This window comes from Sus scrofa, chromosome 1 (assembly GCF_000003025.6).
Source record: "Sus scrofa isolate TJ Tabasco breed Duroc chromosome 1, Sscrofa11.1, whole genome shotgun sequence".
Lineage (NCBI taxonomy): Eukaryota > Metazoa > Chordata > Mammalia > Artiodactyla > Suidae > Sus > Sus scrofa.
The window spans coordinates 272,935,822-272,955,891 of NC_010443.5; the positions used below are offsets into that span (position 1 = coordinate 272,935,822).

At 53.3% G+C, this 20,070-nt stretch overlaps 1 protein-coding gene across 1 annotated transcript; it reads right to left on the reverse strand.

The window, feature by feature from the left end:
- On the reverse strand, positions 13,415-19,853 carry SURF6 (surfeit 6). Its single transcript, XM_021071103.1, is given in 7 exon segments — positions 13,415-14,560; positions 14,635-14,697; positions 14,700-14,837; positions 15,595-15,683; positions 16,089-16,277; positions 19,112-19,543; positions 19,652-19,853. Coding segments are annotated over 6 exon segments (1,053 nt in total). The 5' UTR covers positions 19,206-19,543; positions 19,652-19,853; the 3' UTR covers positions 13,415-14,080.

Consider the following 20,070-nt stretch of genomic DNA (forward strand, 5'->3'; position numbering starts at 1 on the left):
TAAAGTTCCTGGTTCTGGAGACTTCTGACACATGAGGATAAAGACGTGCTTAGAGGAAGATCTGAGCAGAGGTGACTTCTGAAAGGCGGTCTCCTGTGTCTTTGGGGGCGGCCCATCTGCGGCACAAGGAACATCAGGTCTGTGGTGCCCATCCAAGAATTCAACATGGCACTGCTCAAGAGGGAGGGAGAGGCAGAGGACAGCCCCCTCTCTGCCCCACTCCTCCAACACACACTTACCTGGCCGAGGGGAGCAGGCTGGACAGGGAGGAGCCAGGGGCCCTGAGCGGCGGCCCATTCCATCATCATCCTGCAACCCGGAGACCCTCTGCCCCCTCCAACCTCCACCCCTGGGTGCCAGCCATTGGGGATGGAAGAGAGGGTCCTTCCCCACAGCATCCCGAAGGCACAACCTAGCCTGTGCCAAGCTGGGGGCGTGGGAGCAGAGCTGGGTCGTCAGCGTCATATGGCTACTGGGTTTTTCTTGCTAGGGAAGTGTGGGCTTTGGTGGGTCTGGGGATGAGGCAGAGGGCGGGTCTCCAGTGCATGCCAAGCCTGGGAGGGGGAACCTGCCGAGGACCTGTGGGGCTGGCCTCTGAGACGAGTAGGGACCCCGGAAGCCCAACGTGAGTTTAGAGCCAAGGGTCACCCCCTGGCACAGTGTGGCTAAAGGAACAGCAGTGCCCATGTGGCCAGGAGAGGAAGGAATGAGAGCCCACAGATGGTAATGACGCAGATGGGGCCAAGGTTCCAGGTGCCAGGCACACGGGAGGGGCGGAGCCAGGCCCAGTGTGCAAAGGAAAACAGGGGGCACAGTCCAAGCCCTGCTGCCTAAGCCCATCCAGGTGGGTCACAACCGCCTTACAGCTCAGGTTCTTCCTCAGACTTACTCCAGCCTCTGTCTTACCAAAGGGGAAAGGGGGGCCCTTCCAGGCCCCTCTGCCCACCTCTCTCCCCCTGCCTGCTGGCCCCCCTGCCCAAGTGGCTCTGTGACAGGTGCTCCCCGCTGCCCGGCCACGCCCTTGCCCTGCGCTGGTCTGTTCAACCCAACCTCCGTAAGTGTTCCTGCAACTCTTGATCCCGACTTGTGACACTTGCCAGTGTCAGCGGAGGACTTTGGCCCCCGGCTCATGCTCAGATTCCTGCCGTTCAGAGCCATTTCTGCCTCCGCGAAATAAACAGCCTTCCTCCCCGCACCCCTGGGCCACCCGGCCCCTGAGCTGCCAGATCAGCTTATGAGTGAAAGCCCTCTGAACACACACGGCCCTGAGACCGAGTCCACCTCCCAGGGCCCCCTCAGCCCTGGCCACCGTCCCCACCTGCTGCTGTGAGCCCCACCTCCGCAAACTCCTTGTGACCCCAAGAACGGCTTCGTCTCTCCCCCAACCCCACATAGGCCTCCTCCTCTACACCCCTCAGCTCCAGTTGGTTTTCCCATTCACTCCTGCCCGGGGGTCGGGGGTCGGGGTCGGGGGTCGGGGGTCGGGGGTTCTGCGTGCACCTGGCCGGGCCCAGCACATAAGCCCGAACCACACCCTGACCGGTGCCTTGAGTCCCCTGTGGAAGGCAAGGTCCCCAGTGAGACCTGATGCATAAAGGACCATTTACTCAATGACTGCTTTGGGGGCCTGCTACGAGGCTGGCCGTGTCAGAGGCACTGGGGACCCGGTGGAGAAAAGGGGCCAGGTCCCGCCTCTCCCGCCCTCTCTCCCCAGGACAGCGGCCCCCCTCTCCTCCCCGCACCATCCGCTGGGTACACACCCTAGACCACCACATTCTCTGTGCCCACCCTGGGGGGCGCTGGGGAGAGACACCCAGCTGGGCCACGTGGCTCCAGCTCAATGCAGGCGTCCACCCCCAAGGAAGCCTCAAGGCTTGGTCACAACCCTGTCCATTGTCCCTGCTCTCCCCAACCCCCGCACCCCGTTCCCTTCTTCTTTATGCTCAGGAGATGATTCCCTCTCCTGGCGAGGCCCCCCCACCCTCCCCAGTGTCTAGGACTTCCCGCCTTGTCTCCTCCACAAGCCCCCGCGACACTCCAACCCAGCCAGTGACTTCCGGCCCTCTGCTCCCTCCCTGAGCCTCAGCCCTCAGCCTTGCTGCCCCTCCTCCCCGGGCACCGGGCACCGCCAAGTTCTTGCCCAGCCTGCACGTCTGCAGTACCCACTCCCCGCCCCCCGCACCCCGCACCCAGTTATGTGTTCGATTTTTTAGGTATTTGTTTGTTTGTTTTTGTCTTTTGGGGGCCGCACCCGCAGCATGTAGAGGTTCCCAGGCTAGGGGTCCAATCGGAGCTGTAGCCACCGGCCCCCACCACAACCACAGCAATGCTGGATCCCAGCCGTGTCTGCGACCTACACCACAGCTCACGGCAACGCTGCATCCTTACCCCGCGAAGCGAGGACAGGGATCGAATCAGGGATGCTAGTGAGGTTCGTTACCCGCTCCACCACGAAGGGAACTCCCGCCTTCTTCTAAATAAAGGAACTACTTGTAACAGGGCCACAAAGTTTATAATGAATAGTCAGATTCTACCCGGAAACTTCTCCATCCCCAAGTCCCACCCCTAGAGACCCCTTCAACGTCCTGCTTAATTTTTCTAGAATTTGCGCCCATATTTTAATAAGTTGCATCTGTACATTTCTGTGTATATTTGGGGCTTTTTTCTTCCCCTTTTACTGAGACGCATCCGACCCACAGCCCTGTATAAATTTAAGATCTGTACACATCATGAAATCATCGTCACAAGTTTAGTGAACATCCATCATCTCCTGTCGACACAAAGTTAAAGAAACAGGAAAAACGAGTTCTCTCGTGGCACAGTGGGTTAAGGATCTGGTGCTGTCCCTTCCACAACGCAGGCCACGGCTGTGGTGTGGGTTCGATCCCTGGCGCAGGAACTTCCTCAGGCTTGGGTGTGGCCAAAAAAATAATTGCTGTGACAAGAACTTAGGATTTACCCTCTTAGCAACTTTCATGTATAACATAAAACAGTGTTAATTATATTCTCATCTTGTACATTTACATCCTTAGGACGTATTTATCACTGGAAATTTGTACATTTTAACCATTTTTATCCAGTTCCCCTCCTTCCACCCCCTGGTAACCACAAAGATGATCTTTCCTCGCTTTCCCTTTTTTTTCTTTGTCTTTTTGTCTTTTGGGGGCCACACCCGGGGCCTATGGAAGTTCCCAGGCTAGGGGTCCAATCAGGGCAGAAGCCACGGGCCTACACCACAGCCACAGCCATGGAGGATCCAAGCCACATCTGCAACCTGCACCACAGCTCGCAGCAATGCCAGATCCTTAACCCACTGAGCAAGGCCAGGGATCGAACCCACAACCTCATAGATGCTAGTTCGGTTCTCTAACCGCCGAGCCATGCTGGGAACTCAGATCTTTTCTTTGGTGCATTTGTTTTTTGTTTTTTATTTTGTTTTGTTTTGTCTTTTTGCCATTTCTTGGGCCGCTCCTGCGGCATATGGAGGTTCCCAGGCTAGGGGTTGAATCGGAGCTGTAGCTGCTGGTCTACGCCAGAGCCACAGCAATGCAGGATCCGAGCCGCGTCTGCAACCTACACCACAGCTCACAGCAACGCCGGATCCTTAACCCACTGAGCAAGGGCAGGGATCGAACCTGCAACCTCATGGTTCCTAGTCGGATTCGTTAACCACTGCGCCACGATGGGAACTCCAATGCATTTGTTTTTGAAGTGTAACCTACCTACAGGACGATACCAGTTTTAGGCAACAGAGTGACTTGGTATTCCTACACATTTCCAAATGACCATCATGATGTCTGGTTACAATAAAGATATTACATAGCTATCAACTGCTTCACCCACACTCTGTGTGTGTGTGTGTGTGTGTGTGTGTGTGTGTGTGTGCGTGCGCATGTGTGTAATTAAGTCGCTGATCTCCTAAGTCAAACACATTTTAACAACCATGCATTTTTACTACCCCCTTTCCCAGCATTTTTGGGTTTTCATATCACATTTTATATATTTTTTTGTCTTGTGTTTCCCCTTAACTACATATTGCCAATATAGATGATTTTACTACTTTTTCTTTTAACCTCCCTACAAGTTTTGCACATGGTTGATTTATTACCTTTACAGTATGGCTGCCTTTGCTGATGAGCTTTTTCCTTTTGTAATTGTCTTGTTTCTAGTCGCAGCCTTTTCTTTTTTGCATAGAGACTTTTCCATATTTCTTGTAAAGCTGGTTTAGGGATGGTGAATTCTTTTAGCTTGTGCTTGTTTGTGAAGTTTTTGATCTCTCCATGAAATCTGAATGAAAGGCCTTGCTGGGCAGAGTATTCTTGGCTGTAGGTTTTTCCCTTTCATCACGTTAACTCTATCATGCCACTCCCTTGTGGCCTGCAGTTCCTGCTGGAAATTCTGCTGGTGGCCTTATGGGAGTCGCCCTGTATGTAACTTGTTGCTTTTAATATTCTCTCCTTATCTTTAATTTTTGCCATGTTAATTACAGTGGGGCTTGGGGTGAGCCTCTTTGGCTTGATCCCATTTGGGACTCTGCTTTCTGGATCTAGATGTCTGTTTCCTTCCACAGGTTAGGGAATTTTTCAGCTACCATGACCTCAAATACGTTCTCAGCCCCTTTCTCTCTCCCTTCTCCTTTTGGACCCCCTATGGTCATGTCGTTTTCTATGTCCCTTCATGTGTTTTTAGGAGTGTTTATTCTTTCATATGCAGCTTCTAATTTTAATTTCTTTGATGATTTCTTTTTCTTCCCCTCTTTCTATGAGTTTGTCTAACTTACATTTTCCTTTTTTTTTTCTTTTTTTTGGCCACACCAGGGACTGAACCCGAGCTGCACTTTCAGCAATGTTGTATCCTTAGCTCACTTCCCCACAAGGGAACTTCCCTGATTTATGTTTTTCAATCCTTCTGTTAACTCACTAGTTCCTCCATAAGCTCATGTTTTTCTGCTTTGGGTTTTGTTTTATGGAGGGGACTGCTTCATTAAAAAAAATTTTTATCACAGTTGATTTACAATGTTGTGCCAATTTCTGCTGTACAGCAAAGTCTCTCAGTTATATATACATGCACATTCTTTTCTATATTCTTTTCCATCATGGTCTATCCCAGGATCATTTTTTTTTAATTCATGGAGAAATATGTGAAAAAAAGTTCCATCTGTTCCATGGCATAAAATTTGGGGCACAGCTTCTTCACTTGCCATGAGTTTCACCTGTTCTTTTCTCCTTTTGATCTTGTAATATTTTTCCATAGATCCTATGCCAATTCCCATTTTGAAACTTATCCATAAATAAGGTATTTTCTGGCATGGGCATTTGCACAAGTGTCACTGTGGGAGGGAACAAGATCATAATTAAGGGCCACAAGGATGTTCCTTATGTGTCAGTTCCTTATGTGTCAGTTCCTTATGTGTCAGATCCTTTAGCCTTTAAATCCCTGACTCAGAGAGAACAGGAAGCTGTAGGAATGCTGCCAGCACAATATCTCTCTCACCCCAGCCCCCAACAGGAAGACAGTTCTGCAAATACATTGTATTTCTATGAGTCTTCACCCAGCACCACACCCTCTGCTTCTCAGAAGCAAACTTCCATGATGGCTCTGGTTGCCGTGTCATCCACCCCACCCTCCCAGCTAGAACAGGATTTTGTGTTTGCACCTTGGGGAAAGGGGCTCACCAATGCTTCCAGAGACCTGTAATCAAGGACATCTCCTCCTCACTTCATTCTGCTCCCCTGATCCCTCTCTGCTATCTTCCACATCCAGTCCAACCTACTGCATGGTCCACGATACTACATCCCTCCTTAGTCACCTCTAAGAGTTTGTTTCCTGGTTTTTGTTTTCCGTAGTTGGCTTTTGGTGCTTTCCGAAAGGAGAATAGAGGAACTGCCAGCTTTAGACTGACATCTTCAAGTTGGATGAACCAGTGCCATTTTAATAAATCCCCTTTCTATTAAAATCAACAGAGTTGATTGCGCATAAGAGCTCTGCTTGATACAGAAATCTGTGCCAAGAGTGGTGGCAGGCAACTTTTGCTCAGGAGGCGTTAGGGCTCTTGTGAACATCCTGACCCTCTCCTTGCAGGCACTTTCCAGGGTAGAACTGCATTTCTGCTGGAAGTTTGGGGCAACCGTGGGACTGGTTCTGGGGAGGAAATGTGACCAGAAGCCACACATGACACTTCCAGAGAAAAGCATTCCGTTTTAATGAGCAGTCTGTATTTTCAATCAATAAACTTTAAAAATTTTATTTATTTATTTTTGCTTTTTAGGGCCGCACCTGCAGCATATGGAGGTTCTCAGGCTAGGGGTCGAATCAGAGTTATAGCCATTGTCCTATGCCTAAGCCGCAGCAACACAGGATCCGAACCACATCTGTGACTTACAACACAGCTCATGGCCACGCCGGAGCTTAACCCATGGAGTGAAGCCAGAGATCAAATCCACATCCTCATGGATGTCAGGTTTGTTAACCTCTGAACCACAGAGAGAATTCCCATGAACTTAATTTTTTAGAGCAGTTTCTAGGTTCACAGCAAAGTACAAAGAGTTCCCACAAAACCTCACGTCTGCATACACACAGCCACCCCCACAACTGACATCCTGCAGCACAGGCTACAGTCAGTGACCCCACATTGATACGTCACCATCACCCAACATCCATAGTTTACATTGAGGTTCGCTCTTGCTGCCGTTCAATCTGTGGGTTTTAACAAATGCATGCCGTGTATCCAGCATTGCATCATCAGGCAGACTTGTTTTACTGCTCTTAATGTCCTCTGTGCTCTGCGTGTCTATCCCCCATCTCCCCTCAATCCCTGGCAACTACTGATCTTTTCTGACTGGCTCTATGGTTTTGACTTTTCTAGACTATCATAGATAGCTGGAATCATTCTGCTTATAGCCTTTTCAGGTTGGCTTCTTTCACTCAGTATTATGTACTCGTGGTTCCTCCATGTCTTTCTATAACTTGATAGCTCAGTTTTTTCTAGGGCAGAATACTATACCGTTGCCTGGATGTACCAGTTTGTTTAGCTGTTCACTTCTAGAAGGACATCTTGGTTGCTACTAAGTCTCTGCAAAATTAAAAATAAGGCTGTTATAACGTCCATGTGCGGGATTTTATGTGGACCTATGTGTAGCCTACACCACAGCCGCAGCAACTTGGATTCCAAGCCACATCCATGACTTATGCTGCAGCTTGTGGCAATGCCAGATACTTTTTTTTTTTTTTAATTTTGTCTTTTGTCTTTTTAGGGCTGTACCCGTGGCATACGGAAGTTCCCAGCTAGGGGTCAATCAGACCTGCAGCTGCTGGCCTACACCACAGCCGCAGCAACAGGGGATCCTAGCCACCTCTGCAAACTACACCACAGCTCACGGCAATGCCAGATCCTTAACCCACTGAGCGAGGCCAGGGATTGACCCTGCATCCTCAGGGATACTGTGTCGGGTTCTTAACCTGCTGAGCCACAGTGGGAACTCCAAGAGGAAACTCTCTTCTATAGCAGAAGGCAAAGTTGGAAAGGGCTATTAGCAACAAAAAGTTCATTGGAGGAAGCTGAGTTTGAGGTATAGTGGCTTTTCATTGGCTGAGTTGTGGCAGTCAGCCATCGAGCTGAGGCCGGGCAAGGTGAAAGTCTTCCACCCCCTGCTGGTGGAGACGCAGAGCTCATCTTTCTGCAGGCATCCGTCTGCACATAGGGTAGTGCGTGCACAAGAGCTCCCCCTTCTGGCCTCCCAGCTCCATCTGTGTGAGACTTCCCTTTAGCGGCTGACCTCCTTTTACTGTCCTTTGCTTCATTCAACTTTGGGGATGCCTTTTTTAAAATTTATTTTTTTTAATTTTTTTATTTATTTAAAATTTTTTTAATTTATTTAAAAAATTTTTTAATTGAGAATTTGTGGCAATCCTGCATCAAACGAGTCTATTGGTACCATTTTTCCAACAGAATTTGCTTGTATGTCTGTGTCACATTTTTGCTAATTCTCACAATATTTCAATTTTTTTGCTATTGTTATATTTGTTATGGTGATCTGTGGTCAGTTTCGATGTTACAACTCACTGAAAGCTCAGGTGGTAGTTTATCATTTTGGGGCAGTAAAGTATTCTTCAATTAAGGTATGTACTTTTTGGGGGCATAATGATATTGCACACTTAATAATTGACTACAGTATAGTGTAAATGTAACTTTTGCGGGGGGCATGCCTATGGCATGCACAGGTTCCCAGACCATGGATCAAACACGCCATAGCAGTGACCCACGCTACAGCAGTGACAATGCCATATTAATTTCATCAGCCACCCGTGAACTCCTACATATAACTTTTATATGCACTAAAAAAAAATTTGTGTGACTTGCTTTATTGCAATATTCGCTTTACTGTGGGCTTCTGGAAGCAAACCCGCAATATCCCTGAAGTATGTCTGTTAATTTTCAGTGTAAATGGTAACATATTTTTAATTTCAAAGTCCACTTGTTCATTGCTGGTGTGCTGGAAAGCAACAGATTTTGCACGTTTACCTTGTACCCTGCAACCTTGATAAAATCATTAATTTCAGCTTTTTGTCAGTTCTTTTGCTTACGTGAATGATAGTGTCATTTCCAGACTGTTTGATTTCTTCCTTCCCAAACTGCATGTTTTTCTCTTGTCTCATTGCATGTACTAGGGCTTTTAGTATGATACTGAAAAGCAGGGAAGAGGGAACATTCTTGGGGTTTCCATTGTGGATAAGTGGGTTAAGAAGCTGACGTATCTGTGAGGATGCGGGTTCAATCCCTGGCCTCGCTCGGTGGGTTAAGGATCCCACATTGCCGCAAGCTGCAGCGTAGGTCCCAGATGCGGCTCAGATCTGGTGTTGCTGTGGCTGTGGCATAGGCCTCAGCTGCACCTCCGTTTCAACCCCTAGCCTGGGACCCTCTGTATGCCTTGGGTGTGGCCATAAAAAGAAGGGAGAAAAGAGAGAGAGAGAGAGAGAGAAGGAATAGTCTTGCCTTGGTTTTTCAGTATTAATTACAGCGGCATTGTACACTTCTGGTAAATATTCTCTGTCCAGTTAAGGAAATTGCCCTCTTCTAGTTGCTAATCATACATCTATTGATCAGTCCTAGTTTTATTTATTTTTTCCTGCATTTTTTAGGGCCCTCTGGGCGAGGCTGAGAGGACTCCTGGGCCAGGGATCGAACCTGCATCCTCATGGATCCTAGTCAGGTTCATTGCCACTGAGCCACAACGGGAACTCCCAAATATCCCCACTTCAGTTCTGAGGACTGATCATGAGAGATCTGGCAAGGCCGTGAATTCACCTCCCGCTATGATTTGCTGATGGGCTGGCAAAAACTTTTCTTTGCAGTTAACTCAGGCTTGTAGCCACAGACCATCCGAGAGAATTTCTACAGAGTGATAGAAAGTCCCTGATTCTCAGTCCATGTCTTGAGCTAAAAACTCAGGACTCTGAGCCTGTCAGTGTCTTTCCCTCAACACCGCCCCCCCCCCACACACACTGTTGTAGGAGCCACGGCCCCGCCAGCCTTGAGTTTCTCACGCCTTCCCCTTGTTTTCAGGTCGTGTTCAGCGTGTCTCTCAAAGTCTTGCCTTCGAAGACATGTGTCTCATTGTAAGTCAACTATACTGCAACAAAAATTGTTTTAAAAGATGAGAAAATTGAAAATAAAATGAGAGGGAAAAAAAGACATTTGTCTCAGGGGACCCATCTCCAAGAGAAGTGGTTCAGCAGCTGTGTGACAGGTGAATCCAGGGTCCTATCCTTTCAAGCTATTAGCTAGATTTCTACTATTCTCAGCTAAAGTCCAGCCAGATAACAAATCCTAGATTTTCCTTAAATCAGTCACAACAGGTCATGTTATGTTGCATTAACAAAAGTACTGTTTAATAACTAAAACCAGTAGTTTAAAACCAGGATGGGAGTTCCCGTCGTGGCTGAAACAAATCTGACTAGAAACCATGAGGTTGTGGGGTCGATCCCTGGCCTCGCTCAGTGGGTTAAGGATCCGGCGTTGCCCTGAGCTGTGGTGTAGGTCACAGATGTGGCTTGGATCCTGCGTTGCTGTGACTGTGGTGTAGGCCGGCAGCTGCAGCTCCAATTCAACCCCTAGCCCGGGAACTTCCATATGCCACAGGTGTGGCCCTAGAAAGAAAAAAGGAAAACAAAGAATTAGGGTATTTGGGAACCTTGGCTGGCCCAGGTACCCCAAATACCCCAACTGGCCAAGGCCCACCAAAGCCCAGCACTGCCTGTCTGCCAACCACCTGACCGACGAGGCCTGTGGCTCTGGCTCGAAGACCCTCATCTAAGGAAGTTTCTTCCAAGGAGAAGCCAGTCTCAACCTCACCCCCGTCCCATCTCTAGGTCCCCAAGTACTCAGCTCTCCGCAGGTCCCAAGTGGCCAAGGACAAGATCGAAGTCAGGCAAAGCTGCGACTGAAGGAACGAGAAGGTGGTGTTTCACATTCGGGGAGATGATGTGGGGAATACGGGGGACCTGATTCTGGACGCGCGCGGCCAAGGAAGGAGGAGCGCGGTTTCCGACGGCGCATCCCTCCGTCTAGAAGCACAGCGCCTGGGCGGGCTCGCCAGGGAACCGGGGGCGAGGATGGCCTTTGCGGCTCGACCAAAACCCGGCCCACACGAGGGGAGGTGACGCTTCCAGAAATCCCTTAGAATGCCGTACAGGGAAGACCCCTCCGGAAAGAAGGAGGCTCCCCGGCGGGGGTGGGGGGGTCTTCACCACTGGGCCTGCTCCTCCACCCCGCACGTCGTCTGGGTGGGTACCGGGGGCTCGCCCGGTGCCAAGGATGAGCACCGAGGTGGTCCTGCTCCGGGGGCTGGATGGAGGCCATGGGAGACGCGGCAGCAGAGCTGAGCCCCGGAGCCAGTGCAGATGCCAGCACCCAGGGTGGCAGGGACACACCCTGACAACTTCCACAGCCGTCTCTGCGAGCTTCCCGCCACTGTCTGTCAGGTTGGTGCTGGGACCCGGCTCTTTCTGCCCTCGGCGCCGCCTGCCGGGCCCGGGAACAGGCTTCCGTGGAGCTTCTCGTTGCTCACAGCCCCTCACTGAATTCCCAACCATGAGAGCTCAGGTCCTGAGCCTCGAAGCAAGAGAAGCTCGGTGGGAGCCTTTTTCGCAGCCTCGCCCGAAGGGCCGGCGGCAAAGGAGGCTCCACGGCCTTGCAGGACTGTTGGATCTGAGTTACTGGTGACTGCCAGGGCCTGGGCACGCGTCCTGGGGAGGGCTATTTCCATCCACTTCCCTGGACACCAGGAGGGGGACCTTCCGACTTGATCTGGTTCTGACAGATTCCGACCTTGGGCCCTTGGAAGGGTCCCCCCCGCCGCCCCCCGCTGCATCGCGCCTGCTGCAGCTGAGACACATAACACCCAGGTGTGCCTGGGCGGCCTAGACTCATTCTCCCAGGTTCTTAACCTTTCTTCCCTGCAGCTCACAACCCATTGTCCACTTCTGCCTCTGGACCGAGATGCTCCCGTTGCCACAGAAATACACCGCATCGCATGCTGTCCTTCCTTTGGCACATCAGCTCCAGGGCTGAGGCACCGGGGCCTTGGGGCGGGTGGCTGGATAGTGGCCAAGCCCAGGGAGGCTGATGGACAGTTTCAGCAATTAAACTTGGAGTTGGGCTCTCCCACCACGTGTCAGCACGTGAAGAATTCTATTTCCTCATTCTTTCTTCCTTCAGTCTCCCATTGTCCACGGCTGCTTCTAGAAACGGGGCGTTCCTGATACCACCTGCCACCAAATGCACCACCAGCGCTCCCTGTACCTCAGCTGCATGAAGCTGGGGACCTGGCAGCAGACCCTGGGCTTCCCAGCCTTACCATCTGCAGGGTACACACCCCCCAGGCTTTCTGCTCTCCCACTCTCCTGACCGCAACATATGGAAAATAACTCGGGAGTGACCGCTGGCGCAGAGGGAGTGGGACAACAGGATCCCGGAACAAGGTTCTAGGTCAGGCCCGGCGGCAGGAAGCTGCCGCACTTGCATTGCAAACACCGTCTCTTTCTAAGGTACACAGCCAAGAATACACGTAAGCACACTAATAAGGCTCTAAGCGCTTCTGCACTGGGTCCCACAGAGTTTAATGCACCGCGTTTTCATTACCTTTCAGCCCTAAATATTCCCTAACATCCTTTAGATTCTGACTCAGACAACTTAGCAGTGTTTTTACACTTCCAAATGTGCAACTTTAACAATGACCTCCAAGGTTTATAATTGTTCTATGGCCAGATAATACTTTTTTTTTTGGGGGGGGGGCTGCACCTGCTGCATGCAGATGTTTCCTGGCCCGGGATCAAACCTGCAACACGGCAATGGCCCAAGCGAGTGAAGTGACACCAGAGCCTTAACCGGCTGCACCTCGGGAGAACGCCTAGATGAATCATTGGTGTGACGGTGACGCTTGGAAACACGAGCTGCCTCACAGACTGGGCGACGGTCATCACCACTGCCCCTCGTGGGCTCAACGTGCAGTTTCAGAGACGCTGCTCTGTGGCCCTCACACGAAGCTTGGAAACACCGTCATCCCAGTCAGCCACGTCCATCTGATTCTCGTCTGCTTGGCCTCTCAGCTCCTAACAGAGATATTTAAAAACCTCCCACTTGTGGAGTTCCTGTCGTAGCGCAGTGGTTAACAAATCTGACGAGCATCCATGAGGTTGCAGGTTCCATCCCTGGGCCCACTCAGTGGGTTAAGGATCCGGCATTGCCGTGAGCTGTGGTGTAGGTCGCAGACACAGCTAGGATCCCATGTGGCTGTGGCTGTGGTGTAGGCGGGTGGCTACAGTTCTGATTGGCCCCCTAGCCTGGGACACTCCATATGGCGCAGGTGCAGCCCTAAAAAGACAAAAATAAATTAATTAAAAACAAATAAATAAAAACCTCCCACTTGTGTTTGTGAATCCATTTCTCCGTGTGGTTGCGTCAGTTTCTGCCGACAGATTTGAAGCTGTGCCGGGTGCAGGTGATCTGAACCCCTCGGCATCACATGGTGCTACGCTCGCTCTCCGGCAGTGGCTTTTATCTTCAGGTCCGCTTCATCTAACGCAGCCGTACCAGCCTCCTTCCTCCACCCTGCCATGTGTTTCTTAACTGGAATTTAGTCTGAATTTTTTTTTTTTTTTTTTTTTTTTGGTCTTTTGCCTTTTCTAGGGCTGCTTCCCATGGCATATGGAGGTTCCCAGCCTAGGGGTCCAATCAGAGCTGTAGCCACCGGCCTACACCAGAGCCACAGCAACGCGGGATCCGAGCCACATCTGTGACCTACACCACAGCTCACGGCAACGCCGGATCCTTAACCCACTGAGCAAGAGCAGGGATCGAACCCGCAACCTCACGGTTCCTGGTCGGATTCATTAACCACTGAGCCATGATGGGAACTCCTAGTCCGAAGAATTTTATCAACACTTTTATTGAAATACAACCCACATATCAAATTCATCTGAGTTTTGATAAAGCGTGTTCGTTCTGGCTGCCCGGGGGCTTGGCCTCACTGTCTCTGACTCTGCAGCCTCTGTTCACCCCGCTTAGTGCTAGGTTTTGCTCTTTCTCTCGAAATCTTGATGTCGGGGACCCCATCTATTTTTCTTCCTGCTGGTTTAGTAAGTTTCTATCTTTTAGGGTCATCTTGGGATTTGCCTGCTCATCTTAAACTCTAGTCTTGACCCATCTTACAAACAAATGTGGAATCCAATTCCAGGCAGCCTGAGGACGGCCCACCTTCTCCCAGCAACGGAGCCCGGCAATTATCACCTTCAGCTCTGGCCTCAGGAGCTGACTTTTGTCCTTCCCCACCGAGTCTGGGACCCACAGGGCAGTCACCAAGGCCATCCCGCTCCTGCTGCCATGAACAGGGGAGGAGAGGGGGCCAGTGAAGCGCCGGCCAGAGGCCACTCCCTGGTCCCCCAGCCCACGACCGTTCAGAGCACCCCGGGCTCACAAGAGGTGGCCGGAGCCGGGATCGGAAGGCCCTTGTGCGCGGGCGGCCTGAGCTCCCCCAACAAGTGGGGAAGAGGGAGGGTGGCCGCGGGGCCGGCGCGGGGGCCCTCAGGCCAGGCCGGCGCGCTCCAGGTCCTGGGGCAGGATGCGGCCCTTCCTGCGGGCCTTCTCCAGGCGCCGCTCGGCCTTGGCCGCCTTCTTCCTGCGCAGGTTCTGCCGCCGCCGGTCCTGCCGCTGCTGCATCTTCTCCACCACGTGCGCCGTGCGCTTCTCCCACTTGCGATGCCGCTGCGCCCGCCGCTGCTCCTTGCGCTTCAGGGCCTCCTGCAGCAGGCGCTCGTCGTCGCGGATCTTCACGCCCTCGGCCTTGTACAGCAGGTTTGTCCACTGCATCTTGGCCTCGAGCTCCCGGGCGGCGCCCGCGTCCTGCTCCCGCAGCTCCTCCAGCCGCGCCTGCCGCGCCCGCAGGCGCTCCAGCAGCTGCCGGTAGTTCCTGCCCGTCAGCGGCGTCAGGTTCCCCTTCAGCTTCTGCCTCTTCTCCCTCCTGCGCTGGGCCTTGCTGGCCGGCGGCTCCTCGGTCACCTCCACCTCGGGGGACAGGGCCGCATCAGCTGCCGGCCGCCGCCCGCCCGCCCCCGCGGCCCGGCCCCGGGCACCCTCACCTTGTTGAAGAGCAGCGCCCCCGGGCCTTGCGCCTCCGGCCGGGCTCCTCCGGGGGCGGCGCGGGGGCCGCCACCTCCTGGGCCGCCTGGGCCGCCTTCTCCTTGGCTCGCAGCTCCTGGCGCTTCCTCTTCTTGCGGTCCCGCTCCTGCTTCCTCCGGCGTCTTTTCTCCAAAGCGGCGGGGGACAGCTCCTTGGCGCCACCCTGGGGGGAGAGCCGGGCTCGGCCAGAGGGTCTCCCACCCGCGGGGTCGAGGGCCCGCAGATGGCGGTCTCTGGGGCTGGCCCAGTGGCCCAGGGAAGGACCGGGAGAGCCAGGGCACTTCACAGACACCGTGCCACAAAACCCCCCCGGTGACCCAATTAGGGACCTGTCCTCCTCCCTCCCTTCAGAGAAGAGCAGGGGCTCAGCCGAGGCCACCACCCAGATCTGGACGCTGGGTCACAACAGCCCCGCGCCTGTGTGCACCACGGCCGGGTCCTGAGCTCACCCAGGCACTGGGCGCTCCGGCCTGTCCCAGCACAGGGCACAGAAGCTGGGGGGGCTGCCCCCACGCACCAAGAGGCCTGGGGAAGTAACGTGGGGGAGGCGGGAGCCATTTAGCACAGAGCGCTGAGGCCGCTTCAGGTCTGGCGGCCGTCACCTCGCCTCGGGCCCTCTCCGACCTCGCAGGCCGTCGTGACACGGAATGGACTAACGCGCAGGAAGAGCCACCCAGCGAGGGTATCTTGGTGACGGCAGCTTCCCTGAGGGAAGAGGCTGCGGAATTGCGGGGCCGGCAGCAGAAGGCAGGTGACCCCGGGACAGAGCGCCCCCAGACGACAGGAACTACACCTGACCTCTGCCTGTCCAGAGAGGCCCTCCTGTATCAGCCCTGCCCTCACTTCCCTGGCACGCCCACCGGGCCCTAGGGGACAGCACCCGCCTCCTCCAGCAGCACCGGGAGGCCTCCCCGACCCACCTGCCCCCGGGCCTCCTGTATCTTCTCGTGCAGGCGCTGCCGCAGAACGTCCAAGGCAAAGAGAGAGTCAGGCCCTCTGGCCAGGCCTCCTGCAGGGAAGGCATCAGAAGGCTGAAGGGAGGCCTGTGCCCACTCTGCTGGGCCCTCCCCAGGGCCACCTCCCGCCAGAGCCCCTGCTCACAGCTCCCCTTCCAGTGCCGCTCCTGGATGGGCAGGGCAGTCCCGGTGAATTCTCTGCCTCCCGGCCTGGCCCCAAGGACATTCTCCAGGACAGGACATGCTCAGGGGTCACAATGAAACACTCCCCACAGAGCAGGCCGAACCCAGCTTCCACCTCTGCCAACCTCTGCAGCCGCCCCTCGGGGGCCCGACCTCTGGAAACGGCTCTCTGGGAAGTCTCACTACCCCAGGGGGCCTGGCGGTGTTGCTCTGACCAGAGAGGACCACACAGACCCGGATCCCAGCGCCCAGGCAGTCCTGCCCCTGCCCCTCACCCGAAGGGGCCCCACTGGAACCGGAGGCCTCCCCCGCCTCCTTGGCCACCGCTGGCTTCCTGGCTCGCGACTGCTCCACAGGGGCCTGGGCCTTCGGTTCTGCAGCCTTGGCCTTTCGTTCCTGAGACTTCTTCTGTGCTTTCTTCTTCCTCTTTTTTGGGGGTCCTTCTGAGACTCGAGTTTTGCCAGCTGAAACACAAAACGAGGAAAGGCGGCTGTCTCAACTTCTGTGACCCAGTCAACAGGCAGGAAGGCCCCACAGAGGCTTTGGTCCCCGAAGGATGCCAAAAGCCAGTCAGGGGAGTCCCCGTTGTGGCTCAGCAGTAACAAACCCAGCTAGTATCCATGAGGTTGAGGGTTCGATCCCTGGCCTCGCTCAGTGGGTTAAGGATCTGGCATTGCCCTGAGCTGTGGTATAGGTCGCAGATGCGGCTCGGATCCCACAGGGTTACTGTGGCTGTGGTGTAGACCAGCAGCTGCAGCTCCGATTAGACCCCTAGCCTGGGAACATTCATATGCCGTGGGTGCGGCCCTAAAAAGACAAAAGACAAAAAAACAAAACAAAACCAAAAAATAATGGCACAGAATTTCATTTTAACTGGTGGAGAAATGTTTACATCTTAACAAAAAAAAAAAAAAATTGAGTATACCAGGTAGGAACCAAATTGTTTCAGTAAGAAACCCTCAGGAAAAGCACTAGGAAGACATTGGACTAATTTATAACTGACTGTTAAGAGAATTCACTTATTTCTGGAGTTCCCATCATGGGTCAGTGGTTAACGAATCCAACTAGGAACCACAAAGTTGGGGGTTCGATCCCTGGTCTCGCTCAGTGGGTCAAGGATCCCGGCGTTGCTGTGAGCTGTGGTGTAGGCCGGCAGCTGCAACTTCGACTCAACCCCTAGCCTGGGAACCTCCATATGCCGCAGGTGCGGCCCTAGAAGAAACAAAAAAAAAGAAAGAAATTCACTTAATTTCTATAATTTTCTATAAAGAATACCTTTTCTTGTATAAGAAAAAGCCAGCAAAAATTCTACAAACAATAAATGTTGAGAAGGTGCACAGAAAAAGGAACCCTCTTACACTGTTGATGGGATTATAAATTGGTGCAACCACTGTGGAAAACAGTATGGAGGTTCCTTACAAAACTAAAAATAGGAGCTCCCGTCATGGTGCAGTGGTTAACGAATCCGACTAGGAACCATGAGATTGCGGGTTCAATCCCTGGCCTTGCTCAGTAGGTTAAGGATCCGGCGTTGCCGTGAGCTGTGGTTGTAGGTCACAGATGCGGCTCAGATCCTGCGTTGCTGTGGCTCTGGTGTAGGCCGGTGGCTACAGCTCTGATTGGACCCCTAGGCTGGGAACCTCCATATGCCGTGGGAAGCAGCCCTAGAAAAGGCAAAAAGACAAAAAAAAAAAAAACTAAACTAAAAATAGAACTACCATATGATCCAGCAATCCCACTCCTGGGCATCTATCCAAAGACAACCCCAATGCTAACTGCAGCACACCTTACCGAGAGCCAAGACATGGAAGTATCCTAAATGTCCCATCAGCAGAGGAGTGGATTAAGAAAATGTGGTATATGCGGAGTTGCCACTGTGGCTCAGCGGTAACAAACCCAACTAGCATCCATGAGGATGTGAGTTCGGTCCCTGGCCTCACTCAGTGGGTTAAGGATCTGGTGTTGCTGTGAACTGTGGTGTGGGACACAGACTTGGCTCGGATCTGGCGTTGCTGTGGCTGTGGTGAAGACCGCAGGTGAGGCTCCAATTTGACCCCTAGCCTGGGAACTTCCACATGCCAGGATGCAGCCCTAAAAAAACAAAGAGACAAATAAATGAATAAATAAAAATTTATTTTGGGTGCGGCCCTAAAAAAGACAAAAAGATAAACAAATAAATAAAAATTTTTTAAAAATTTAAAAAGGACACAGACGAACTTATCTGCAGAACAGAAACAGACTCACAGACTTTGAAAAACTTATGGTTACCAAAAGGGACAGGTTGGGGAAGGACGGTAGGGGTTTGGAATTGGCAAATGCACTGCACGCAGAGATACCTGGAAGGACTGGCCAACGGGGACCTGCTGTAAAGCAGGGATCGCCACCGATAACCTGTGATGAGCTCGGAGGGAAAAGAATCCCAAAGAGAACGGATGTGCGTCCATCTACAACTGCATCACTTTGTTGTACAGAAGAAATTATTGCGACCTTTTAAGTCAACTATACTTCAATAAAATTTTTTTAGAAAGTCGAAAGTTCCTATGGGGCACAGCAGGTTAAGGATCTGGCGTTGCTACAACTGCAGGTGCGGGTTCTGTCCCTGGCCAGGAAACTTCCACATGCAGGGTGGGGGTGGGTATGAGGGCCGCGGAAAAAAGCTAAGATCTTTTGCCCTCTGGTCGGGCTGCTTTCTCCCTCTTCTGGGCGGGGGCAGGAAGTACTTACAAAGCCCAGCACCCTGCCGGCCAGTTTTTCTCTGTTTTGCTTACGCCTGTATCTGCCTCCTGAGGGTGGCCCTGTCACCCCTGCCATGTAAACCCCCACGAGCAGGAGCCATCTTCTTCCTTCCTTCTCCCCACAACTGCATCAGGCCCATCGTAATGGGCTGAAAAATGAATTTTTTCATCACTGCTCAGACTTGTCTTCCCACCAGGTGTGGAGATCTGGCCAAGCCTGTTCATGATGCCCACCGGAAGAGCACCCATTCCACTGGGCTACGTCCTCCAAAGCCCGGCGGAGCTTCCTGCCCGCTGGGCGCACAGCTGAATGCGTCGGACCGTTTGACCGGTGCCCCCAACGAGCAGGAGCAACGCGCTGCCTTTAAGCATCCCTTGCAATATTTCCTCCTGATGTTTCACAGGCTTGTTGCACGCATCCACCTGTCCATTCCACCTGAAGTAGGTGCGGTGTAGGATAGACACCGACCATCGCTGCGGCGGGGAATAGAGACGCGAGTGCTGGCGGCGGAGGGGCGCCCCTCTCGAAGCCCTCCCAGTCCCGGCCCGGGGCTGCTCTTTACCCGACGTGCGCTTCTGCGGCTCGGGGCTGGGCTGCGCGCAGATCTTCCGGGCTAGGCTCTGCAGGTAGGTGTCCTTCGCGAGCAGAGAGGCCATAGCTAGAGGCTCGGGTTCACTCGGGGTCCTAGTCCGGGCAGGAGGTAGGGGCGAGGGCGGAGAAGTAGGGCGTCCCGGGCCGGCACCAGCGGCCACCAGACACACACAAACACACACCACTCGGCCCGGGATACCCTCACCTACCGCGCCTCACTCGCCGGAAACCACCACATGGGCAGGCATGGCCGGCCGAGCGCCGAGCCGCCAGCACGCGATGCTCGATTAGCCAGGCCTGCCTCCGCCGGAAGCGACGCAAGGGGCGGGGCGCAAAGCATTGTGGGCTTTGGGCGGGGGCGTGGCTCGCAGGCTGCGCTAGGTGCGAGGTCGGCGCTCAGTACCTGTCGGGGCGAAGGGAGTAGACGCGCAGCGACTCAGTCTTTTGCGGGCTCACCTCCCAAGGTGAAGCTGGTGAGACCGCATTCGTTCAGAAAGGACTGCGCGCCTACCAGGTGCAGTGCGGGTTCCAAACGGCGAAGAAAACACACACAACCGTATCGAGTGTGTATCTCAGTGGCGACTGCTAATAAACCAGGCGAATGTATGATGTGGCGGGTCGTGGGCTGGCACATCCGTACACCTCGAGGCAAGGTGATGAAGGGCGCAGGGTTGAAATCCAGACTGTTCTGCAAGGGACCCCCCCCCCCCGCCCCTTCCCCAGGTGAGCTTAACACCAGGCACTGGGCCTGGCGTCCCATCTGGGTTGGGTCCTGATTCCTTCCACTTCACTTTCCAGCCCCGTTCGGGCACACCACTTCATCCCCTTCCGAGCCCGTGACCGCGCAGGATGCCAATAACGTCACTGGCTTGAGGGACAGGTGCCTGGTCCACGTGACGTGCAATGGCAGCAGTTTTCGACGCATTCACC